This window comes from Coregonus clupeaformis, unplaced genomic scaffold, assembly GCF_020615455.1.
Source record: "Coregonus clupeaformis isolate EN_2021a unplaced genomic scaffold, ASM2061545v1 scaf0081, whole genome shotgun sequence".
Classification (NCBI taxonomy): Eukaryota; Metazoa; Chordata; class Actinopteri; order Salmoniformes; family Salmonidae; genus Coregonus; species Coregonus clupeaformis.
In genome coordinates this window covers 395,490-421,500 of record NW_025533536.1, presented here as the reverse complement: position 1 = coordinate 421,500, position 26,011 = coordinate 395,490, and the positions used below count along the sequence as shown (strand labels likewise).

Sequence of the window (26,011 nt, the reverse complement as noted above, 5' to 3'; positions counted from 1 at the left end):
AGCACGAGGAGCCAAGGGAAGCCCCCCCGGCCAAACCCTCCACTAACCCGGATGGCGCTTGGCCAATTGTGCGCCGCCCTATGGGGCTCCCGGTCACGGCCGGCTCGAACCCCAGGCTGTAGTGGCGCCTCAGCACTCCTGTCTTAGACCGCTGCGTCACTAGGGAGGCCATAGTGAATGAGAATGTTGTTCTCGACTTCAGAAGTTTCGCTTGAAATTAATGGCACAAAAGTAACTCACTCACTGGAGGATTGTACCATATAATTACACTATTACTCTATTAAAATAGTCTATTGACGCACCCGTGCATCAATTTAAGTAACATAATAAAAAAAATCCCCATCAAAATCCATCAGTTTAAGCTCGAGATATCTGTTTTTGCATTGGGCTGCCTCTCAATCCACCACATCTGCCTGTGTCGGCTTTCCGCGTCTGTGGTGGAAGGTGGCCGGGCTACAGCGGTGTTTGTCAGAGCAGGAGACATCCCGAAAATCGGTCTTCTCACGAAAACGTCTGAACGGTTTGGCCACAAACTGAATGGAAAGATGAGATTGTCACGAACATGGTGTTTCTCCGTTTTTCTCTACGAACCCCACAAGCATCACGGGACTCGTCTGAAGGTAACCGGTACCGGTTTAAAAAATGAATGGAAGTATGGAGGTGGTTTGGTGCCAACAAAAAAAAGGTGTTAAATAGGTGTCCAAAAAAGTATATTATTTCCTGATCTCCATCTACAGGCACTTTAAAACCTTATTCCTTATGATTTATGTTTGCCACCTATGAATGTGTTATTCAATGCATTTCTATGGGCTATAGTAGTAAAGGCCAAATTAAATATTTTATCATTAAAAAATATATATATATAATTTTGATACCTACAGGGGTCCTGAAATTCAAAATCAAATAGCTAAATGATGGTATGACTATCTTAAAACAATTCCATACGTCAGCTTAATTGAAACATGAACAAAGTGACCTCCCTGCCACAGTTTCAGTAAAAAGGACCGACCATCCATGACATCAAAATTGTAGTTTTAACCACGTTTTTAAGGCTGTACAGCGGTTGTGTACGTTTACTTTGTTTACAAACATTGGAGTAAAAGAAAAAGGGGCTCATTCAATCAGATCGCTTTAGAGCCAACATCCGCATAGTGGTTGTTCTGACGGTGTTGGAGGCGGAACTGCATTAGAGCTGTCAAATCCACAAGTGGCTCCCGGCATCGTACCTAAAGCGGACATTGCCATTGGCTGCACGGAGTCGCATTAACAGAAATCCCATGCAGCCTTGTTTACGCGTTCGAACACTGGAATGTGAGTTTTATTATAAACTTTGGTGATTCGAGCCCTGAATGCTGATAGGCTGAAATTTACCAAGAGAGTTTTCAACTATATTCTTAGTAGCTGTCTATTTACCACCACAAACCGATGCAGGCACTAAGATTGCACTCAATGACCTGTATAAGGCCATAAGTAAACAGGAAAACGCTCATCCAGAGGCAGCGCTCCTAGTGGCCGGAGACTTTAATGCAGGGAAACTTAAATCCGTTCTACCTAATTTCTACCAGCATGTTAAATGTGCAACCATAGGAAAAAAAACTCTAGACCACCTTTACTCCACACACAGAGACGCATACAAAGCTCTCCCTCGCCCTCCATTTGGCAAATCTGACCATAACTCTATCCTCCTGATTCCTGCTTATAATTAAAAGCTAAAGCAGGAAGCACCAGTGACTCGGTTAATAAGGAAGTGGTCAGATGACGCAGATGCTAAGCTACAGGACTGTTTTGCTAGCACAGACTGGAATATGTTCAAAGATTCTTCCAATATCATTGAGGAGTACACCACATCAGTCACTGGCTTCATCAATAAGTGCATCGATGACATCATCCCCACAGTTACCGTACGTACATACCCCAACCAGAAGCCATGGAATACAGGCAACATCCGCACTGAGCTAAAGGGTAGAGCTGCCGCTTTCAAGGAGCGGGACTCTAACCCGGACGCTTATAAGAAATCCCGCTATGCCCTCCGACGAACCATCAAACAGGCAAAGACTCAATACAGGCCTAAGATTGAATCGTACTACACCGTCTCTGACGCTCGTCGGATGTGGCAGGGCTTGAAAACTATTACAGACTACAAAGGGAAGCACAGCCGCGAGCTGCCCAGTGACACAAGCCTACCAGACGAGCTAAATCACTTCTATGCTCGCTTCGAGGCAAGCAACACTGAAGCATGCATGAGAGCATCAGCTGTTCCGGATGACTATGTGATCACGCTCTCCGTGGCCGATGTGAGTAAGACTTTTAAGCAGGTCAACATTCACAAGGCCGCAGGGCCAGACGGATTACCAGGACGTGTACTCCGAGCATGTGCTGACCAGCTGGCAAGTGTCTTCACTGACATTTTCAACATGTCCCTGACTGAGTCTGTAATGCCAACATGTTTCAATCAGACCACAATAGTCCCTGTGCCCAAGAACACTAAGATAACCTGCCTAAATGACTACCGACCCGTAGAACTCACGTCTGTAGCCATGAAGTGCTTTGAAAGGCTGGTCATGGCTCACATCAACACCATTTTCCCAGAAACCCTAGACCCACTCCAATTTGCATACCGCCCCAACAGATCCACAGATGATGCAATCTCTATTGCGCTCCACAGTGCCCTTTTCCCACCTGGACAAAAGGAACACCTATGTGAGAATGCTATTCATTGACTACAGCTCAGCGTTCAACACCATAGTGCCCTCAAAGCTCATCACTAAGCTAAGGACCCTAGGACTAAACACCTCCCTCTGCAACTGGAGCCTGGACTTCCTGACAGGCCACCCCCTGGTGGTAAGGGTAGGTAACAACACATCAGCCACACTGATCCTCAACACGGGGGCTCCTCAGGGGTGCGTGCTCAGTCCCCTCCTGTACTCCCTGCATGACCAGGCACGACTCCAACACCATCATTAAGTTTGCAGACGACACAACAGTGGTAGCCTTGATCACCGACAATGATGAGACAGCCTATAGGGAGGAGGTCAGAGACCTGGCCGTGTGGTGCCAGGATAACATCCTCTCCCTCAACGTGATCAAGACAAAGGAGATGATTGTGGACTACAGGAAAAAAAGAGGACTAAGCACGCCCCCATTCTCATCCACGGGGCTGTAGTGGAACAAGTTCCTTGGTGTCCACATCACCAACAAACTATCATGGTCCAAACACACCAAGACAGTTGTGAAGAGGGCACGACAAAGCCTATTCCCCCTCAGGAGACTGAAAAGATTTGGCATGGGTCCTCAGATCCTCAAAAAGTTCTACAGCTGCACCATCGAGAGCATCCTGACTGGTTGCATCACCGCCTGGTATGGCAACTGCTCGGCCTCCGACCTCAAGGCACTACAGAGGGTAGTGCGTACGGCCCAGTACATCACTGGGGCCAAGCTTCCTGCCATCCAGGACCTCTATACCAGGTGGTGTCAGAGGAAGGCCCTAAAAATAGTAAAAGACTCTAGCCACCCTAGTCATAGACTGTTCTCTCTGCTACAGCACGGCAAGCGGTGCCGGAGCGCCAAGTCTAGGTCCAAAAGGCTTCTCAACAGCTTCTACCCCCAAGCCATAAGACTCCTGAACAGCTAATCATGGCTACCCGGACTATTTGCACCCCCACCCCACCCCCACCCCCTCTTTTACGCTGCTGCTACTCTGTTTATTATCTATGCATAGTCACTTTAACTCTACCCACATGTACATATTACCTCAATTACCTCGACTAACCAGTGCCCCCGCACATTGACTCTGTACCGGTACTCCCTGTATATAGCCTCACTACTGTTATTTTACTGCTGCTCTTTAATAATTTGTTATTTACATTTTTTAGTTAACTATTTTTTACTTGTAAGTAAGCATTTCACTGTAAGGTCAACACCTGTTGTATTCGGCGCATGTGGCAAATAAAATTTGATTTGATTTGCACAAGAGCAGCCCTTAGCCATGGTATATTGGCCATATACCACACCCCCTCGGGCCTTATTACTTAAATCTACACCTCCATTATGATGATAGAAATCCTCTTTATTTTGTTTCATGATTTTTCTATTTGATTATTTCTATATAGCCTACACTTCCTCCTTCTGAACTTCTAACACAAGTGGGGTGGGTGTGGCTTCATGACACTGATCAAGAGCAGCTGCTCACCGATTTGACAGCTCCACCTCCGACACCACCAAAATATCTGCTATGCGGGGCTGCGCTCAGTACGTTTTTACTTTGAATGTTGAATGGAAACGGTGCTGTACTGAACGACTAGTTGAAAAACGGGGAGGGAGTTGAAAAAACGGGGAGGGGTTGGGGAACGGGGAGGGTTTGGGGAACGGGGAGGGGTTGGGGAACGGGGAGGGGGTTGGGGAACGGGGGAGGGGTTGGGGAACGGGGGAGGGGTTGGGAACGGGGGGAGGGGTTGGGGAACGCTGTCACCATGGCCACTGCCCTTTAAATACGCCACTCATTGCTTCAAGCCACACCCCACCAAACGGGAGCAAACATACATCAAAGTCTGTTCAAGAACGTTTTGGGGAAACGTGTCGTTCAGTACAAACCATTCCACAACGTAGCAAACATTCAAGCTGACTGAATGCACCTCAGGCCCGTCGCCCATTAATGCTTGATCTGATTGAATCTAGGCCAAGCTTATATTTTGGGTTCTGATGGAGTATGACAGTTGAACTGAGCTCATGAGGCATTTATACGTTATATTCTTCAAGAATCAATGGGTACACATCATTAATTCATAAGTTCAAAAATGGATGTAGCAACTAAGGATTGCCCCTTTAACAGACCTTCATACAGCAGAACTTTGTCGCCATTTGAATGGGATCCATTAACCTGCCTCCCGAAAATGTATTCTGTCCACTGCTCTGCGAATGTCCTGAAAAATCATTCCCTTTTTTAGTTGTGGTCCCCCTAATTCCATTGCTACTGCAACATGTTAACACCATCTTTTCACATGTGAGGAAAATAACATAAGTTCAACCCCACATGTGAATCTGCAATTCCACATGTGATCGTGAGATTTTCACAGTTGGAGTTTTTGTGAATCTGCAAATTTGATTTTCACTTTCACATGCGGAGGTTTTTTAACATGTGAATGTTTTCTTACATGCGAATCTGCAAATTAGATTTTCACATGTGATTGATTGAGCCCAATCTTGCCCTCATACCATCATGGCCACCTAATCATCCCCAGCTTCCAATTGGCTCATTCATTCCCCTTCCTCTCCCCTGTAACTATTTCCCAGGTCGTTGCTGTAAATGAGAATGTGTTCTCAGTCAACTTACCTGATAAAATAAGGGTTAAATATATATTAATAAATGTTAACATGTTAATGTACAATTCAAATTTTCACGTTCTTTTTTAAAAACGTGCAATTCCACATGTGAAAGTGAGTTTTCTCGTGGAGTTTTCTTACATGTGAAACTGCATATCTGATGTTCACATGTGAATGTTTTTAACATGTGAAACCGCAAATTTCACATGTGAAACTGCAATTCACATGTGAAGTGAAAACATGTTATTCTCCTCACGTGTGAAAATGGGGTGTTAACATGTGAACTCTAAATGTAACACATGTGAAAATATGGTTTTAACGTATGAAATTTAAGCTCAACATGTGAAAACAGCTATTTCACATATAAGGGAGAGGTTGCTGTGAGAAACGCAAATGTAGTTAAGTTCAGGCACAAATACATTGTTTCTTACCATAACAAATACAATGAACTCCAAAAGTATCGGGACAGTGACACATTTGTTGTTGTTTTGGCTCTGTACTCCAGCACTTTGGATTGGAAATGACTATGACTATGAGGTTAAAGTGCAGACTGTCAGCTTTAATTGAGGGTATTTTCATCCATATCGGGTGAACCGTTTAGAAATTAAAGCGCTTTTTGTACATAGCCCCCCCCCCCCATTTTAGGGGACCAAAAGTTCAAAAGTTTAGTATTTGGTCCCATATTCCTATAGCACGCAATGACTACATCAAGCTTGTGACTCTACAAACTTGTTGGATGCATTTGCTGTTTGTTTTAGTTGTGTTTCAGATTATTTTGTGCCCAATAGAAATGAAAGGTAAATAATGTATTGTGTCATTTTGGAGTCACTTTTATTGTAAATAAGGATAGAATATGTTTCTAAACACTTCTACATTAATGTGGATGCTACCATGGTTACGGATAGTCCTGAATGAATCGTGAATAATGATGAGTGAGAAAGTTACAGATACATAAATAACATACCCCCACAAAAATGCCAACCCCCCTTGTTAATGTAATGGTGAGAGGCATGTCTTGGGCTCAATGTAAGAAGTTCCATCAGTCTTTGCCATGCAAACCATTTCATTGTGTGAACAAAAAAGGACAACGTTGCATTAGCTCATCTGGGAGGAGACTAAAGATAAGAGTAGAGTCTTCAGGAAGTCAAAGGCAGTAAATCCACCAGGAGATAACATAGAGACTGGACAAAGCCCTCCATTCATAATGCACCACACACACACACACACACACACACACACACACACACACACACACACACACAGACACACACACGCACACACACACACACAGACAGACACAAAGACACACACACACACACACACCCACCAAGCACGGACACACACATGCACAGTCACACACACAGACACACAAACACACACAGAGACAGAGAGAGCGGCAGGGAGAGATATAGAGAGTGAGGAGAGAGAGAGAGAGAGAGAGAGCGGGAGAGAGAGAATGAGGGAGAGAAGGAGAGAGAGAAGGAGGGAGAGAAGGAGAGAGAGAAGGAGAGAGAGAAGGAGAGAGAGAAGGAGAGAGAGAAGGAGGGAGAGAAGGAGGGAGAGAAGGAGAGAGAGAAGGAGGGAGAGAAGGAGGGAGAGAAGGAGAGAGAGAAGGAGGGAGAGAAGGAGGGAGAGAAGGAGAGAGAGAAGGAGGGAGAGAAGGAGAGACAGAAGGAGAGAGAGAAGTGAAGTGTCCACTGTCAAACTGGTCCCCCAGGGCCGATAGCACCACTGCACTGCGACAACACAGGAGTGTCAGACGTTGCCTCAAATGGCACCCTATCCCCTTTATAGTGCACTACTTTTGACCAGGGACCATAGTGCAGTATATAGGGAATGGGGTGCCATTTGGGATGCAGTCACAGGCAAACAGACAGGTCACTCCATTGAAGAATTCAAAGAGGGTGTACATTTCCAAAGAGAATGAATGACTGTAAAAAAAGAGAAAATGTACTGCTCACAGCACAATTCATGCTTACACAGTAACATCTGTTTACGGTGTATTTACACTACCAGTCAAACGTTTGGACACACCTACTCGTTCAAGGGTTTTTCTTTATTTTTTGACTATTTTCCTCATTGTAGAATAATTGTGAAGACATCAAAACTATCAAATAAAGCATTTGGAATCATGTAGTAACCAAAAAAGTGATAAACAAATCAAAATATATTTTATATTTGAGATTCTTCAAATAGCCACCCTTTGCCTTGATGACAGGTTTGTGGGGAGTGTTGGGAAACTATGAATTGAAATGTGTAAGATCAACTACGTAATCTGTATGAGTGTGTGTGTTTTTTAATCAAGTTTTCAGTGTGTGCGTGTGTGTGTGTGTGTGTGTGTTAACCGAGTGATCTGTGTGTGTGTGTTTTAGAGAGCATGGAGGCCAGGGCTGTTGGATCTGGTTCTTGTGAAGAAAATAAACACACTTATCTGAGGGGTATACTGCAAAGCAGGATCATTCAGTTAGTCAGCTAACTTGCCTAAATATTCTGAAATGACTTGTTTATTTTTTGGAAAGATAAGCTTGAAATGGGCATGGTCTAATTGACTCAAAACCCCCAAAAACATACAGTTTCTAAGTTTAGCTTTCTTAATGAACCAGAAAATCGATAGTGTATATATATTTATTTAATCAAGGTTTGCTGGCTAACTCATTTATCCTGCTTTGTAGTATACACCACTGTTCTTTACCTCAAACTGGAGATGTCTTAAGTCACGCGCCTCTGTACACACACACACACACATACACACACACACACACACACAACACTCGCAGTGCAAAAACACTGTCTTACAGAGAGAGGGAGAGAGAGAGAGGGAGAGAGAGGGAGTTAGGGAGAGAGAGAGGGAGTTAGGGAGAGAGAGAGTGGGAGAGAGAGAGAGGGAGTTAGGGAGAGAGAGAGGGAGAGAGAGAGAGGGAGAGAGAGAGAGGGAGAGGGAGAGGGAGGGAGAGAGAGAGGGAGTTAGGGAGAGAGAGAGTGGGAGAGAGAGAGAGAGAGAGAGAGAGGGAGTTAGGGAGAGAGAGAGAGAGAGAGAGAGAGAGAGAGAGAGAGAGAGAGGGAGGGAGAGAGAGAGGGAGTTAGGGAGAGAGAGAGTGGGAGAGAGAGAGAGAGAGAGTATTATAGCGATGACTGATTATCTTTGACAAGGGCAGCAGAAGGTCCCTGGTCAGGAGCCTGTCAGGCGTAAAGTACACAACCTTTCATGTGTCTTTCCTACATGCCTTCCCTTCTCCTCCCTCCTCCTCCTCCTCCTCCTCCTCTCTTCCTCCTCTCCTTCTTCTCCTCCTCTAAACCCTCAGCAGGAGAAGGCATGTGGATCCCAAATGGCACCCTATTCCCTATAGTGCACTACTGTTGACCAGGGCGCCAGTCATATAAGGAATATGGCACACCCCTTCTCCTTACCTAAACCCCTCAACAGTCACCGTTCAGCACTGTAGGAAATCCTTCTCAAACACTCCATGTTGTTCCACACCACATGAATAACATGGTCCTTTCATATCCGCTCACTGTGTATTTGTCATGGAACTACATAAGTAGCAATTCACAAATTCCTCCCCTTTTCACACAATAGAAAAACACACACCATCCATCCGCTCTCTGTTTAGTACAAGCCTCTGAGGAGAGGAGGGAGGAGGAGGAGAGGAGGAGGAGATAAGGGAGGAGAGGAGGGAGGAGGAGGGAGGAGAGGAGGGAGGAGAGGAGGGAGGAGAGGGAGAGGAGGGAGGAGAGGGAGGAGAGGAGGAAGAGAGGAGAGGAGGGAGGAGGAGGGAGGAGAGGAGGTAGGAGGAGGAAGAGAGGAGAGGAGGGAGGAGGAGGGAGGAGGAGGAGATAAGGGAGGAGAGGAGGGAGGAGGAGGAAGAGAGGAGGGAGGAGGAGGAAGAGAGGAGAGGAGGGAGGAGGAGGGAGGAGAGGAGGTAGGAGGAGGAAGAGAGGAGAGGAGGGAGGAGGAGGGAGGAGAGGAGGGAAGAGGAGGGAGGAGAAGAGGGAGGAGGAGGAAGAGAGGAGGGAGGAAGGAGGGAGGAGGAGGAAGAGAGGAGGGAGGAGGTGGGAGGAGGAGGAAGAGAGGAGGGAGGAGAGGAGGGAGGAGGAGGAAGAGAGGAGCTAGGACTAGTGTTCAGGGTTAGGGTTAGGACTCTGGTTAGGGTTAGGACTCGGGTTAGGGTTACTACTGTGTGTACATGCGTTCTACACTGTACTGTAGCATGTACTAAGGGTTAGGGTTAGGTCCCCTAGAGAGGGGAGGGAGGGAGAGAGAGAGAGCGAAAGATAGGGGAGCGAGGGAGAGAGGGAGAGAGGGAGAGAGAGAGAGGGGGAGAGAGGGAGGAGAGAGAGAGAGGGGGGAGAGAGGGAGAGAGAGAGAGGAGAGAGAGGGAGAGAGAGCGAGAGATAGGGGAGCGAGGGAGAGAGGGAGAGAGGGAGAGAGAGAGAGAGGGGAGCGAGGGAGAGAGAGGGGGGAGAGAGGGAGAGAGAGAGAGAGGAGAGAGAGGGAGAGAGAGCGAGAGATAGGGGAGCGAGGGAGAGAGGGAGAGAGGGAGAGAGAGAGAGAGAGGGGAGCGAGGGAGAGAGAGAGAGAGAGGGAGACAGAGAGAGAGAGAGGGGAGCGAGGGAGAGGGAGAGAGAGAGGGCAGAAAGGGACGAGAGAGAGGGGGAGAGAGGGAGAGAGGGAGAGAGAGAGAGGGGAGAGGGAGAGAGAGAGAGGGAGAGAGGGAGAGAGAGAGGGGGGAGGGAGATGGGGAGAGGGAGAGAAAGAGGGGGGAGTGAGATGGGGGAGAGGGACAGAGAGAGAGAGAGAGAGAGAGAGAGAGAGGGGAGAGAGGGAGAGAGAGAGAGAGAGAGAGCGAGAGAGAGCGCGAGAGAGAGAGAGAGAGAGAGAGGGGGGAAACACATAGCAGCTTTCACACTGATATAAACTAGAGAAACAAAGAGAGAGAATGTAAGACAGAGAGAAGAGACAAAAAAGAGGGCTGGGCGTGGGCGAACAAGAAAGTGAGCAAAAGAGAGAGAGAGAGAGAAATAGAAAGAGAGAAAGAGAGAGATAGGGAGGGAGGAATGGAGCGAGAGGGAGGGAGGTTCGGAGAGAGGGAGGAACTCAGTGTTCTGAAGTGAGTCTTTGAGCGGCCGGGGCAGAAACAGACACCAGACAGACAATCCCTATGCCGGAGCTGTGAGGGACTGATCTGTGTGTGAGCTGTGTGTTTGGAGCAGTCAGAGCCAACTGTGAGCTGTGTGTGTATGTAACTGTGAGCTGTGTGTGTATGTAACTGTGAGCTGTGTGTGTATGTAACTGTGAGCTGTGTGTGTATGTAACTGTGAGCTGTGTGTGTGTGTAACTGTGAGCTGTGTGTGTGTGTAACTGTGAGCTGTGTGTGTGTGTAACTGTGAGCTGTGTGTGTGTGTAACTGTGAGCTGTGTGTGTCTGTAACTGTGAGCTGTGTGTGTGTGTAACTGTGAGCTGTGTGTATGTAACTGTGAGCTGTGTGTGTGTGTAACTGTGAGCTGTGTGTGTATGTAACTTCGGCTCAACCTGCTGCTTGTAAACAGAAGCGCTGTGTGGACGCAGTAATTTCAGGTCACAATTTTCAGTCAGGACTGTAATGAACTGAGCTTGGCTGAACTGAACAGGACTGGGCTTGGTTCGTGCTGGGGCTGGAGTGGGCTTGGCTGAACTGAACAGGACTGGGCTTGGTTTGTGCTGGGGCTGGAGTGGGCTTGGCTGAACTGAACAGGACTGGGCTTGGTTCGTGCTGGGGCTGGAGTGGGCTTGGCTGAACTGAACAGGACTGGGCTTGGTTCGTGCTGGGGCTGGAGTGGGCTTGGCTGAACTGAACAGGACTGGGCTTGGTTCGTGCTGGGGCTGGAGTGGGCTTGGCTGAACTGAACAGGACTGGGCTTGGTTCGTGCTGGGGCTGGAGTGGGCTTGGCTGAACTGAACAGGACTGGGCTTGGTTCGGGCTGGGACTGGGTTTCGCTGGTCTGGTGAGGTCTGGGAGCTTGTGTGTCTGGTGAGGTCTGGGAGCCTCCATGACAGCGTGGGAGAGCTGCGATCTGTGAGGATACACACACTGAAGAGACAAGGACACACACACACACACACCGAGGAGACGACACACACACATCCTCATTTTGTCGAGACTATTTAGACCCCCCCCCCCCCGTATTTTTGTCCTGACGATGGCATCATCTGTGGCTTATGTGTTGTTGCTGGTGGCTGCCTTCGTGCTGGGATTGTACCACGTCTTGGTGGAAGGGGGGTGTGCTGGGAGGTGCTGCCGGGGTTCAGACATCACCTGTGTAACGGCAGACTGGGGGATGGACCGGGTATACAGAACCTGCTACTGCGACGAGGGCTGCCTCAGGACCAAGGACTGTTGCTATGACTACCCCACCGAGTGCTCAGGTAAGGGAGGATGGGTGGAGTCACGACAGTAGTAATTGTTGTCACTATGTCTGTGTCCCAAATGGCACCCTATTCCCTATGTAACCCCATGTAAGTTTTAGGACCCCTTTAGGTATATATATTAAAAAAAAAGAAATACAAATATTTAATTTGGCCTTTCCAACTATAGCCCAGAGAAACGCATTGAATAACACATTCATAAATGGCAAAAAATAAATCATAAGAAACAACGTTTTGAAGTGTCTGTCCTATATCTAGGAGATATAAGAAAGATCAGGAAATGATGTATATGTACACTACCAGTCAAAAGTCAGACTCATCCCAAACCATCTCAATTGGGTTGAGGTCGGGGGATTGTGGAGGCCAGGTCATCTGATGCAGCACTCCATCACTCTCCTTCTTGGTAAAATAGCCCTTACACAGCCTGGAGGTGTGCTGGGTCATTAACCAGTTGAAAAACAAATGATAGTCCCACTAAGCCCAAACCAGACAGGATGGAGTATCGCTGCAGAATGCTGGGGTAGCCATGCTGGTTAAGTGTGCCTTGAATTCTAAATAAATCACAGACGGTGTCACCAGCAAAGCACCCCCACACCGTAACACCTCCTCCTCCATGCTTTACGGTGGGGAAATACACATTCGGAGATCATCTGTTCACCCACACCGCGTCTCACAAAGCCACGGTGGTTGGAACCAAAAATCCAGACCAAAGAACACATTTCCACCGGTCTAATGTCCATTGCTCGTGTTTCTTGGCCCAAGCAAGTCACTTCTTCTTATTGGTGTATACAGTCTCCTCTGAACAGTTGATGTTGAAATGTGTCTGTTACTTGAACTCTGTGAAGCATTTATTTGGGCTGCAATTTCTGAGGCTGGTAACTCTAATGAACTTACCCTCTACAGCAGAGGTAACTCAGGGTCTTCCATTCCTGTGGCGGTCCTCATGAGAGCCAGGTTCATCATAGCGCTTGATGGTTTTTGCAACTGCACTTGAAGAAACTTTCAAAGTTCTTGAAATGTTCTGTATTGACTGACCTTCATGTCTTAAAGTAATGATGGACTGTTGTTTCTTTTTGCTTATTTGAGCTGTTCTTGCGATAATATGGACTTGTAACTGTGAGCTGGTCTTTTACCAAATAGGGCTATCTTCTGTATACCCCCCTACCTTGTCAGAACACAACTGATTGGCTCAAACGCATTAAGAAGGAAAAAAGTCCACTAATGAACTTTTAAGAAGGCACACCTGTTAATTGAAATGCATTCCATGTGACTACCTCATGAAGCTGGTTGAGAGAATGCCAAGTGTGCAAAGCTGTCATCAAGGCAAAGGGTGGTGATTTAAAGAATCTCAAATATAAAATATATGATTCCATATGTGTTATTTCATAGTTTTGATGTCTTCACTATTATTCTACAATGTAAAAAATAGTTTAAAAAAACTTAAAAAATATTGAATGAGTAGGTGTGTCCAAACTTTTGACTGGTAGTCTATATATATATATATATATATACAGTATATACATATTTTATTTTTTAAAACATATTTAAGCCCTTTTTTTGTGTTGGCACAAAACTACCTCCATACTTCCATTCATTTTTTAAACCGGTACCAGTTACCTTCAGACGAGTAGATCAAACCGTTTGGACGATACAGACGTTTTTCTCTAATTCCACTAACTGTTTACTCTTTACCTCTGTCCTCTAACCTAGATAAAGAAAGAGTTAATCTACTGTACTTGCTCACAGCTGGCCAGATAGTGGTTACATCCCAAAATGGCACCATATTCCCTATATAGTGCACTACTTTTGACCATATCCCTATGGGCCCTGGTCAAAAGTAGTGCACTAAATAGGGTGCCATTTGGGACACAGTCATTATGCATTTAAAAGCAGCAAGTCCTGTAGGAGTCGAGTCAGACAAGCCGAGTGTACCTAATACCTGACACACACACACACACACACACACACACACACACACACACACACACACACACACACACACACACACACACACACACACACACACACACACAGCCAACATCAAAGAGCCAGCACTCAGAGAGCGTGAGGACAGCATTGAAAAGAGAATGGATTAAATGGGTCAATGACTGGATTCAGCCTTAGTTACATTTAGACCACTCAACGCTGTACAGAACACTAATACTTCAAATCCAAGGTACGTCCCAAGTGGCACTCTGGTCTAAAGTAATGCACTATATAGGGAATAGGGTACCATTCTCTGGTCTAAAGTAGTGCACTATATAGGGAATAGGGTACCATTCTCTGGTCTAAAGTAGTGCACTATATAGGAATAGGGTACCATTCTCTGGTCTAAAGTAGTGCACTATATAGGGAATAGGTACCATTCTCTGGCAAGTCTTGGTCTAAAGTAGTGCACTATATAGGGAATAGGGTGCCATTCTCTGGTCTAAAGTAGTGCACTATATAGGGAATAGGGTGCCATTCTCTGGTCTAAAGTAGTGCACTATATAGGGAATAGGGTACCATTCTCTGGTCTAAAGTAGTGCACTATATAGGGAATAGGGTGCCATTCTCTGGTCTAAAGTAGTGCACTATAGGGAATAGGGTGCCATTCTCTGGTCTAAAGTAGTGCACTATATAGGGAATAGGGTGCCATTCTCTGGTCTAAAGTAGTGCACTATATAGGGAATAGGGTGCCATTCTCTGGTCTAAAGTAGTGCACTATATAGGGAATAGGGTGTCATTTGGGATGCATCCCCAAATCATTCTCTCATTGATTGAGTGTCATCTCCAGAATATTGAGCAGCTGGCTGAGCTGACTTTACACACCCCTGCCTTACATTCTTCAGTCTTACTGGGATAGTTTAGTAAGCTGCAGAACCCTGGTCGTCAAACTGGGATAGTTTAGTAAGCTGCAGACCCCCGGTCGTCAAACAGGGATCGTTTAGTAAGCTGCAGACCCCTGGTCGTCAAACTGGGATAGTTTAGTAAGCTGCAGACCCCCGGTCGCCAAACTGGGATAGTTTAGTAAGCTGCAGACCCCTGGTCGTCAAACAGGGATAGTTTAGTAAGCTGCAGACCCCCGGTCGTCAAACTGGGATAGTTTAGTAAGCTGCAGACCCCCGGTCGTCAAACTGGGATAGTTTAGTAAGCTGCAGACCCCTGGTCGTCAAACTGGGATAGTTTAGTAAGCTGCAGACCCCTGGTCGTCAAACTGGGATAGTTTAGTAAGCTGCAGACCCCTGGTCGTCAAACAGGGATAGTTTAGTAAGCTGCAGACCCCTGGTCGTCAAACTGGGATAGTTTAGTAAGCTGCAGACCCCCGGTCGTCAAACTGGGATAGTTTAGTAAGCTGCAGACCCCTGGTCGTCAAACAGGGATAGTTTAGTAAGCTGCAGACCCCCGGTCGTCAAACTGGGATAGTTTAGTAAGCTGCAGACCCCTGGTCATCAAACTTGGATAGTTTAGTAAGCTGCAGACCCCCGGTCATCAAACAGGGATAGTTTAGTAAGCTGCAGACCCCCGGTCGCCAAACTGGGATAGTTTAGTAAGCTGCAGACCCCTGGTCGTCAAACAGGGATAGTTTAGTAAGATGCAGACCCCCGGTCATCAAACAGGGATAGTTTAGTAAGCTGCAGACCCCTGGTCGTCAAACTGGGATAGTTTAGTAAGCTGCAGACCCCTGGTCATCAAACAGGGATAGTTTAGTAAGCTGCAGACCCCTGGTCGTCAAACTGGGATAGTTTAGTAAGCTGCAGACCCCTGGTCGTCAAACAGGGATAGTTTAGTAAGCTGCAGACCCCCGGTCGCCAAACAGGGATAGTTTAGTAAGTTGCAGACCCCTAGCGTCAAACAAACAACGCCTATGTTTTCACCTCAGGGGTTTTCAACCACAGGGTAGCAGGGTTTTGTTCCAACCTACCACTAACAAACCTGATTCAGCGAATCAAAGCCTAGGTGATTTGTTGATGAGTTGAACCAGGTAGGTGTGTTAGTGCTGGGCTGGAACACAAGCCTGCACACCAGTGGCGGTCAGTGCCATTTAAGATGAGGGAGGACACATTTTTTGTCATGAGCATGGCCTTATTTCTATTACAGCATATTGGATGACTCTCATTCATATTCCATTCACCCAGTTCAATGTAACAGCGATAGGTTTAGGCTACTACATGATACTGTGATGAGGTGGTGTTGAAGGAGTCAGGCGCAGGAGGGTAAATCACAGAATAACAGGCTTTAATCCGCAAAATACAGGTTTACGCAGAAATGCGTCAAACACACTCCAGGGCTCAAAACAGGCACACTGGAAAATACAAGGCACACGGGAAATACTCCCGGTCGATACAAAATACACGAGCTCCACCGAGCTTCACTAACCTCCACAATAAACAATCACCCACACAGACAAGGAAGCAGAGGAAACACTTACACAATGACTAATGAGGGAATAAGGACCAGGTGTGTGTGATTGAAGACAAGACAAATGGAGTGATGATAAATGGATCGGCAGTAGCTAGTAAGCCGGTGACGCCGAACGCCGAAACCTGCCCAAACAAGGAGGGGAGGCAGCCTCGGCGGAAGTCGTGAAAGAAACTCAAATTTTCCCTATCATTAGTCCAACAAACGAGAGTTTCTATTGGACAAATTCAGGTATGTTTATTCCCGTTTTGTTCCGTTTGCTTCCGTTTAAGAAAGGTTTTTCAACAGAATCGATGGAATGAATACACCCCTGATCACGCGTAAACACAGTTCACTTTCATAGCAGCCACGTCATATTCCTTCTTACATCTATGCGCTCTCCTCCTCTCACCTTTTCCCATCGCTTGTGGACTTCAATGCACAACACATCAGCTATATGTGACCAGGCGAAAAAACCTTTCCAAGACAAACCGCTACACACAGCCTACATAATTGTCACCATATTAGCTAAAGTAACGTCATAGTCAGCATAGCTAATAGAACTAAAGCGTTAGTAAACCCGCTACAATCATGCAGTAACATTACAGTGTAAACATAAACACCGGCAGGCCCCGGTGGCAATAAATTAGTAAAGCTTACCTTGACTTGGAAGAGTTCCAGTGTTGTGTTGGATAGTCATAGCCAGCTAGCTAACATAGCATCCCTCTGTTTCAGCAGGGTGTTTCAGTAGGCTAAACTAGCTAGCTCCATTTGCTAACTAAGTAAGTGAAACTGAAAGTGAAAAAAAATGAGGAAATCTCTCTCTCTCTCTTGCTTCTCCTTCATTTTGGAAGAAATTAACTTGTTCAAAACTGTTCAACAACTCTCTTTCACCACTACTCACCACATTTTATGCACCGCAGTGCTAGCTAGCTGTAGCTTATTCTTTCAGCACTAGATGTATTCTCTGATCCATTGATTGGGTGGACAACGTGTCAGTTGATGCTGCAAGAGTTCTGATACCATAGGTTGGAGGACGTCCTCCGTAAGTTGTCATAATTACCGTGTAAGTCTATGGAAGGGGGTGAGAACCATGAGCCTCCTAGGTTTTGTATTGAAGTCAATGTGCCCAGAGGAGGACGGAAGCTAGCTGTCCTCCGGCTACACCATGGTGCTACCCTACAGAATGCTGTTGAGGCTACTATAGCGTGTTTTAATCAATTATTTGGTGACGTGATTATATTTAGTATAGTTTTATCTAAAAAGGATAACTTTTTTAATGTTTTACAATTGTTATGTTTATGAAATTCACTGAGGAAGATGGTCCTCCCCTTCCTCTGAGGAGGAGCCTCCACTTGTGATGCGTGATTTGAAGGAGTCAGGCACAGGAGGGTAAATCACAGTATGCAGAGTTAATCCAGCGTAACCAGTCCAGTGCGCAAAACAGGCGCACTGGAACAAACATGCTCACAGGGAAAATACCCCGGCAATACAACATACTGAGCTCAACCAAGCTGCTACTCCTCACAATGAACAATCACCCACAAGGACAAGGGGGGGCAGAGGGAACACTTAAACACGTACTAATGAGGGGGATATGAACCAGGTGTGTGTAATTGACAAGACAAGACACATGGAAATGATGAGATGAGGAGGAAGTCGTGACACCACTGCCGCACACCCAGCCATTCCGCAGAACCAGGAGTGAAGAACAGAACACTGCATGAGCGACAACTCACAACGCAGTTTGTTCCTTCCCAAATGGCACTCCCTACTTTGACCTGAGCCCTATATGGGCCCTGGTCAAAAGTAGTGCATTACATAGGGAATAGGGGTGCCATTTGGGACTGACGCAGTGTATCTGTGTTGTCTCTCGTCCAGGCCAGTCGTGTGTGGTGACTGAGTGGAGTTCCTGGAGTGGTTGTGGCCAGCCCTGCCAGCGGTCCGTGAGGATCAGGTGATACCTGTGTTTTATGTGTTAGTCTTGTTTTGTCCTATTTAAAAAAAAAATGTTTTAAAGTATACAAATTGTTGTTGTTTTTTTACCCAAAATCCATCCATCAATCAATCAATCAATCATTCAAGGCGGCGCTATATTGAGCAGGAGGCCAGGAACAGTGGAGAGCCATGTCCCAGTCTGGGGGAGCAGGCTGGCTGCATGGAGTACCGCTCACACCAGGGAGAGTTCTGCACTCAGAATACAGGTAAGGTAACACACACACACACACACACACACACACACACACACACACACCAAACACACACACCAAACACACACACACACACACCAGGGAGAGTTCTGCGCTCAGAATACAGGTAAGGTAACACACACACACACACACACACACACACACACACACACACACACACACACACATAAGAACACATGCACGCAGGTACATACACACACACACACACCAGGGCCTACAACAGTGGTCACTGAGTCCCTAACACCAACCACACACTCCTATCATATCTCTAAATACAGTGCATTCGGAAAGTATTCAGATCCCTTCACTTCTTCCACATTTTGTTACGTTACAGCCTTATTGTAAAATAGATCGTTTTTTCCCCCCTCATTAATCTACACACAATACCTCATAATGACAAAGCAAAAACAGGTTTTTACAAATGTTTGCAAATTTATTAAAAATAAAAAAAATGAAATATTACATTTACATAAGTATTCAGACCCTTTACTTAGTACTTTGTTGAAGCACCTTTGGCAGTGATTACAGCATCGAGTCTTCCCGGGTATGACGCTACAAGCTTGGCACACCTGTATTTGGGGAGTTTCTCCCATTCTTCTCTGCAGATCCTCTCAAGCTTTGTCCTGTTGGATGGTGAACCTTCCCCCCAGTCTGAGGTCCTGAGCGCTCTGGAGCAGGTTTTCATTAAGGATCTCGATGTACTTTGCTCCGTTCATCTTTCCCTCGATCCTGACTAGTCTCCCAGTCCCTGCCGCTGAAAAACACCCCCACAGCATGATGCTGCCACCACCATGCTTCACCGTAGGGATGGTGCCAGGTTTCCTCCAGACTTGACGCTTGGCATTCAGGCCAAAGAGTTCAATCTTGGTTTCATCAGACCAGAGAATCTTGTTTCTCATGGTCTGAGAGTCTTTAGGTGCCTTTTGGCAAACTCCAAGTGGGCTGTCATGTGCCTTTTACTGAGGCGTGGCTTACATCTGGCCACTCTAGCATAAAGGCCTGATTGGTGGAAGGGGAGAGGGGGATATCTAGTCAGTTGTACAACTGAATGCATTCAAATGAAATGTGTCTTCCGCATTTAACCCAACCCCTCTGAATCAGAGAGGTGAGGGGGGCTGCCTTAATCTACATCCACGTGATCGACGCCCCGGGGAACAGTGGGTTAACTGCCTTGCTCAGGGGCAGAACGACAGATGTTTGACCTTGTCAGCTCGGGGATTCGATCCAGCCTTTCCACCTTTCAGTTACTGGCCTAATGCTCCTACTCGCTAGGCTACCTTCCGGAAGGTTCTCGCATCTCCACAGAGGAACTCTGGAGCTCTGTCAGAGTGACCATCGGGTTCTTGGTCACCTCCCTGACCAAGGCCCTTCTCCCCCGGCCGGGCGGCCAGCTCCAGGAAGAGTCTTGGTGGTTCCAAACTTCTTCCATTTAAGAATGATGGAGGCCACTGTGTTCTTGGGGACCTTCAATGCTGCAGAAATTGTTTGGTACCCTTCCCCAGATCTGTGCCTCGACACAATCCTGTCTCGGAGCGCTACGGACAATTCCTTCGACCTCATGGCTTGGTTTTGTGTGCCTTTCCAAATCATGTCCAATGAAGTTGTAGTAACATCTCAAGGATGGTCAATGGAAACAGGATGCACCTGAGCTCAATTTCGAGTCTCATAGCAAAGGGTCTGAATAATTTGCAAACATTTCTAAAAACCTGTTTTCGATTTGTCATTATGGGGTATTGTGTGTAGATTGATGATAAAAATAAATAATTTAATCCATTTTAGAATAAGGCTGTAATGTAAAAAAAATGTGGAAAAAGTCAAGGGGTCTGAATACTTTCTGAATGCACTGTATATCTATACACACTCCTGTTGACCTCTCGTAGTGGTTTTAACATGGGGACTGTGAGGGTCTGGCTGTGGTTATGACATGGGGACAGTGATGGTCTGGTTATGGTTAAGACATGGGGACAGTGACGGTCTGGTTGTGGTTATGACATGGGGACTGTGATGGTCTGGTTGTGGTTATGACATGGGGACTGTGATGGTCTGGTTGTGGTTATGACATGGGGACTGTGATGGTCTGGTTGTGGTTATGACATGGGGACAGTGATGGTCTGGTTGTGGTTATGACATGGGGACTGTGATGGTCTGGTTGTGGTTATGACATGGGGACTGTGGTCTGGTTGTGGTTATGACATGGGGACTGTGATGGTCTGGTTGTGGTTATGACATGGGGACTGTGGTCTGGTTGTGGTTATGACATGGGGACTGTGATGGTCTGGTTGTGGTTATGACATGGGGACTGTGGTCTGGTTGTGGTTATGACATGGGGACTGTGACGGTCTGGTTGTGGTTATGACATGGGGACTGTGACAGTCTAGTTCTGGTTATGACATGGGGACAGTGATGGTCTGGTTGTGGTTATGACATGGGGACAGTGATGGTCTGGTTGTGGTTATGACATGGGGACTGTGATGGTCAAGTTCTGGTTATGACATGGGGACAGTGATGGTCTGGTTGTGGTTATGACATGGGGACTGTGGTCTGGTTGTGGTTATGACATGGGGACTGTGATGGTCTGGTTGTGGTTATGACATGGGGACAGTGATGGTCTGGTTGTGGTTTTAACATGGGGACTGTGACGGTCTGGTTGTGGTTATGACATGGGGACTGTGGTCTGGTTGTGGTTATGACATGGGGACTGTGATGGTCTGGTTGTGGTTATGACATGGGGACAGTGATGGTCTGGTTGTGGTTTTAACATGGGGACTGTGACGGTCTGGTTGTGGTTATGACATGGGGACTGTGACGGTCTAGTTCTGGTTATGACATGGGGACAGTGATGGTCTGGTTGTGGTTATGACATGGGGACAGTGATGGTCTGGTTGTGGTTATGACATGGGGACTGTGATGGTCAAGTTCTGGTTATGACATGGGGACAGTGATGGTCTGGTTGTGGTTATGACATGGGGACAGTGATGGTCTGGTTGTGGTTATGACATGGGGACAGTGATGGTCTGGTTGTGGTTATGACATGGGGACAGTGATGGTCTGGTTGTGGTTATGACATGGGGACTGTGATGGTCTCTCTCCAGGTCCAGGTTTCATCACCACCATGGAGTTTGGTAAAGGAAGAGGGAAGCATGACATCTACGGCACACCTCTGGACCCTGGGTATGCTGCAATATCAATACTTATAAGCTCCTTATAACAGTGCTATGAACACTTATAGCAAGTCTTATAATGCTCTTTTGATTCATTCCACCTGTCTACTCTTTAGTTCAAAAGGTTTCAACGGTCTTTCTGAGTGGAAACATAAGCTTTTGCCCTCATACCCATCATCACAGGGACAACAGTGTTTGCTCACCTGGATATGAGGCTGACACACATACATATACACACACTTGGGCGGCAGCTTTAAGATCCTAAACGGAACCATTTGAAATATAACACTAGTATTTAACAGCGTTGAAACATGAATAACATCACATGTACAAAGGATCTGGACTACAATGGCTACAAAGTTGCTCTGAACAGACAGAAACCACAGACACACCCAGGGATGCGTCCCAAATGGCATCTTCTACCCTATATAGTGCACTACTTTTGACCAGGACCCATAGGGCGTGGTCACAAGTAGGGCACTACATAGGGAATAGGGTGCAATTTGGGTACACAAACCTAGTGATGAACCAACCTAGGAAAATTGATCCTTGGGGGCTCCCAAAATATAGTGCACTGGATCAAAGTTGATATCCATTTACTGCAGACCTACCGGCATGTCAACACTTACTGGGGCGGCCTTGACTTATTATGTGAAGGCCCAGCCAGCACCCCCTTGTCTGCGTCTCACATGGCAACCTGTTACCTATGAACCCTGCTCAAATGTAGTGCAGTATATACGGAAAAGGGTGCCATTTGGGACAAAGCTATAGTGTGGAATGGCACATATGATATTTCAAACCCTCTTCCTGTCCCCCTCCTCCGTCACCTCTGTCAGGTTCTGTATGGAGTACAAGATGGAGTCTCTGACTCCTCACTGTACGGTGGAGAACCGACCACACACCCGCTGGATGCAGTATCTACGGGAGGGCTACATCGTGTGTGTGGCCTGCCAAGCCCCCGCCATGCGTAACCATAGCGGCAGCTGCCAGGGAGACGGACAAGAATCTAACAGGTACGGGTCACGGAGGGATAATAAAAAAAATAGACATTTGTTATGATACAGAAAGTAAAGTAAGCCATGTTCAAGCCAGAATGGCCCATGTAGTGCAGATTCTGTAGTGTGAGGCAGCTTTGATGTACAAGCCCCTGGAAAGGATGCAAGTTGATTTGTTATTATAAAAGACACATTATTGTCGAATGAGAAATGCAAGTTCAATGTGTATGACTATATGATGCTACAGTATATTTTAGTTTGCGGTAACGTTTGACTGGAGTACAAACCTAGCGAAACAGTTGCGTGGATGATGACTAGTGAGTATAGGATACATTTCTGTTTTTTTGTGAAACAAGGTTTCACACACAGACGCACAGTAGTTGTGTGGTCATCACAGTGTTCTCTTCGTGCCACAGTAGCCGTGACCCTTCACCTCTCCGGTTAGAACGACCTTTCAGAACAGAGGTATCTCCAGGTATCTTCCTGTATCACTGTCTGCCTCCACCAATACATTGCTATTAGCTTTGTGGGAAGTGCTGACCGAGTATCGAGAAACGTTTTGAAAATGTGAAACAAGTGTGTATTGTGAGCCATACTAACCTATGTCCTGTGTGTGTTGCAGTGAGGAGCTACTCCATTGGCAGGCTTTGAACCATAGTAACCTATGTCCTGTGTGTGTTGCAGTGAGGAGCTACTCCATTGGCAGGCTTTGAACCATAGTAACCTATGTCCTGTGTGTGTTGCAGTGAGGAGCTACTCCATTGGCAGGCTGTGAACCATAGTAAGCTATGTCCTGTGTGTGTTGCAGTGAGGAGCTACTCCATTGGCAGGCTGTGGGGAACTCTCGCTGTCGAGGAACATGGAAGAAGGTCCAGAGAACTGCGTACTGCTCCTGTCCCCACGTCCACAGCTTCCTCTTCATATAAACACACACCAAGCCCCAAGCCCCAATCCCAACTGGCACCCTATTCATTATATAGTGAACTACTTTTGACCAGGGGTCCACAGATAGGTTGGCCGACAACGTCACGAAAATGATGTGTGCTCATAGACGGGGAATGGAAGCAAGTCCCCTCAGCAATGTTCCAACATCTGGTGGAGAGTGGAGGCTGTTATAGCAGCAAAGTGGGGGACCAACTTCATATTAATGCCCATGATTTTGGAATGAGATTTTCGACGAGCAGGTGTCCACATATTTTAGTCACGTAGTGCATTTCTGACTTATTATTGTTATTATTATTTGGAACACTACTCCTCTCACTCCGTTTAAGCTAGAAACGTCATTCAAACTTTAAAACGTGTAGACCGGTCTGGATTGAGTTGCTTGTTGATATATATATATATATGTATATTTTGTTTTTAACTATTAAGATTTTTGTCCTTTTTTGTCATTCATCCACTTTCATGGGATTTCCTCAACATTCTGAAGGCCCTTTTGTGACATCCATTTCCAACATTCCATTAATTGTAAATGCAACTTTTGACACAAATCAGCTATTTACACCACTTTGCCAACAAGTTAGACAAAAACTTAAGAGTGTACGACACCACCTCTGCTTCTCTGCTATTCAAATCTGGAATCGTAACAAAAATATCTGGCACCATGCGAACGATACAGCTGTTTTAGTGACCAATACATTTTCTCCCAGATTTTTTCCAAACAACTGAAATTTCGACAACTTTCGCAGCACTTTAGACAAGTAGCCAGTCGATGCGAAAAGTAGCTGGCTAACGTCAAGTAACAGCTCTCTCATGTCTCGTCATTGAGCAGCCCAAACGGAGTCATATACATGCAGAGGAGCACATGGTGCAGAGCAGGCAAACATAATGAGGAGTGTGAAGAGGGGGATTGAATTGAAACAATAGTATAATGATGATGAAGAATTGTGAACACCAAGAAAGCAGCTACACGGAGGTGGCCAAGGCAACAACGCATTGTCCTCCTTCTCAGGATCGTGCCCCGCGCTCTATATAACTCAACTGGCTAGTTTGCCTGTCTGTAAAGAGAAGGGCGGGCTGTATGTTGATCCTGCTGCTCTGATTGGATAGAGCGAAGCCGTCTCTGTTCACTTCACTTCATATTTCACCCTATCACTTCTGATCGCGTTTCGGTCTGATCGTTTAGATTGCTGCTGCCTCCTGTAGCCTGCTGCTACTATGATAAATAAATAGGCCAGGACGTTTGCAAACTGGTCGAGTGCTGCAAGGAAAGACTTACAGTGCCTTGCAAAAGTATTCATCCCCCTTGGCGTTTTTCCTATTTAGTTGCATTACAACCTGTAATTGAAAATGATTTTTATTTGGATTTCATGTAATGGACATACACAAAATAGTCTAAATTGGTGAAGTGAAATGAAAAAAAATAAGTTGTTTAAAAAAATTAATAACGGAAAAGTGGTGCGTGCATATGTATTCAGCCCCTTTGCTATGAAGCCCCTAAATAAGATCTGGTGCAACCAATTACCTTCAGAAGTCACATAATTAGTTAAATAAAGTCCACCTGTGTGCAATCTAAGTGTCACATAATCTCAGTATATATACACCTATTTTGAATGGCCCCAGAGTCTGCAACACCACTAAGCAAGGGGCACCACCAAGCAAGCGGCATCATGAAGACCAAGGAGCTCTCCAAACAGGTCAGGGACAAATTTGTGGAGAAGTACAGATCAGGGTTGGGAAATACTGCTCAAATAAACAGCAAACCTGGTTTAAAAAAACAGATAAAGCAACGCCTCTCCCCTATTTGACCTAGATAGTTTATGTATTGGTATTGATATGTAGGCTACGTATGCCTTTTTTAATTAATTTTTTAATTGATATAGTTCTGTCCTTGAGCTGTTCTTGTCTATTAATGTTCTGTATTATGTCATGTTTCATGTTTTGTGTGGACCCCAGGAAGAGTAGTTGCTGCTTTTGCAAAAGCTAATGGGGATCCTAATAAAATACCAAACTTGTCTCCCACGCTGCTCCTAATCTGTAACTTTTTGGTATTTTGCCAACATCTACTTAGGCATAATAAAACCCTTCAGTTTTTTCCGACCATGAGTATCAACTGACAATTTAGGTGTACGATTACGACTATAGCAAGGTTTCAGTTTTCACACGCAACAAACTGTAGTTTAGACATTTTAATTCAAATGAGTTATGTAGCCTGTTCAGTTCAGTCAGTCAGCATCAGTGATTCCTATTTTCCTGCAATTTTCTGAAACAGCACAGGAATGCCCGTCTGTGTGTGTCTACCACTTTGTGTAGCCGTTAGCGATGATGCTAATGATAACCGCCTTCCGGTAGATGGAAAGGCTTTCCCAAAAACCTTCTCAATTAAATGTTAACTACAAAGTAGCCTATGCCTACCTGGCAGAATGATATAATTATTATTTGCATCAATCCAATGGCCATTTGTTTTGCGAACTATGCAATCACGAGCCCTACAGAAACATTGCTAACCGTACAAGGGTCTCCTGCTGGTGGACACTTGCATTAAAGGGCAACTACACACAACAATAAAAACGTCTCCTATAGAACATCACATGTTTTTATTTT

General features: G+C 45.9%; 1 protein-coding gene across 8 annotated transcripts in view; it reads left to right on the top strand.

Annotated features, from left to right (window-relative positions):
* Window positions 1-23,937, top strand: part of LOC121555302 (somatomedin-B and thrombospondin type-1 domain-containing protein-like) — a 38,505-nt gene extending 14,568 nt beyond the window's left edge. For 6 of the 8 annotated variants that reach the window (XM_041869124.2, XM_041869120.2, XM_045213152.1 and 3 more), the window contains 5 exons: window positions 17,984-18,059; window positions 18,188-18,306; window positions 21,405-21,483; window positions 22,310-22,486; window positions 23,277-23,937. In XM_041869124.2, the coding sequence (XP_041725058.1) occupies window positions 17,984-18,059; window positions 18,188-18,306; window positions 21,405-21,483; window positions 22,310-22,486; window positions 23,277-23,394 (569 nt within the window). In that variant the 3' untranslated portion in view covers window positions 23,395-23,937. Of the gene's footprint in view, window positions 1-10,772; window positions 11,723-17,983; window positions 18,060-18,187; window positions 18,307-21,404; window positions 21,484-22,309; window positions 22,487-23,090; window positions 23,182-23,276 lie in introns of those variants that run through there. The other 2 variants (XM_041869126.2, XM_041869121.1) reach the window with 2 other exon arrangements.
* The last annotated feature ends 2,074 nt before the right edge of the window (window positions 23,938-26,011 follow it).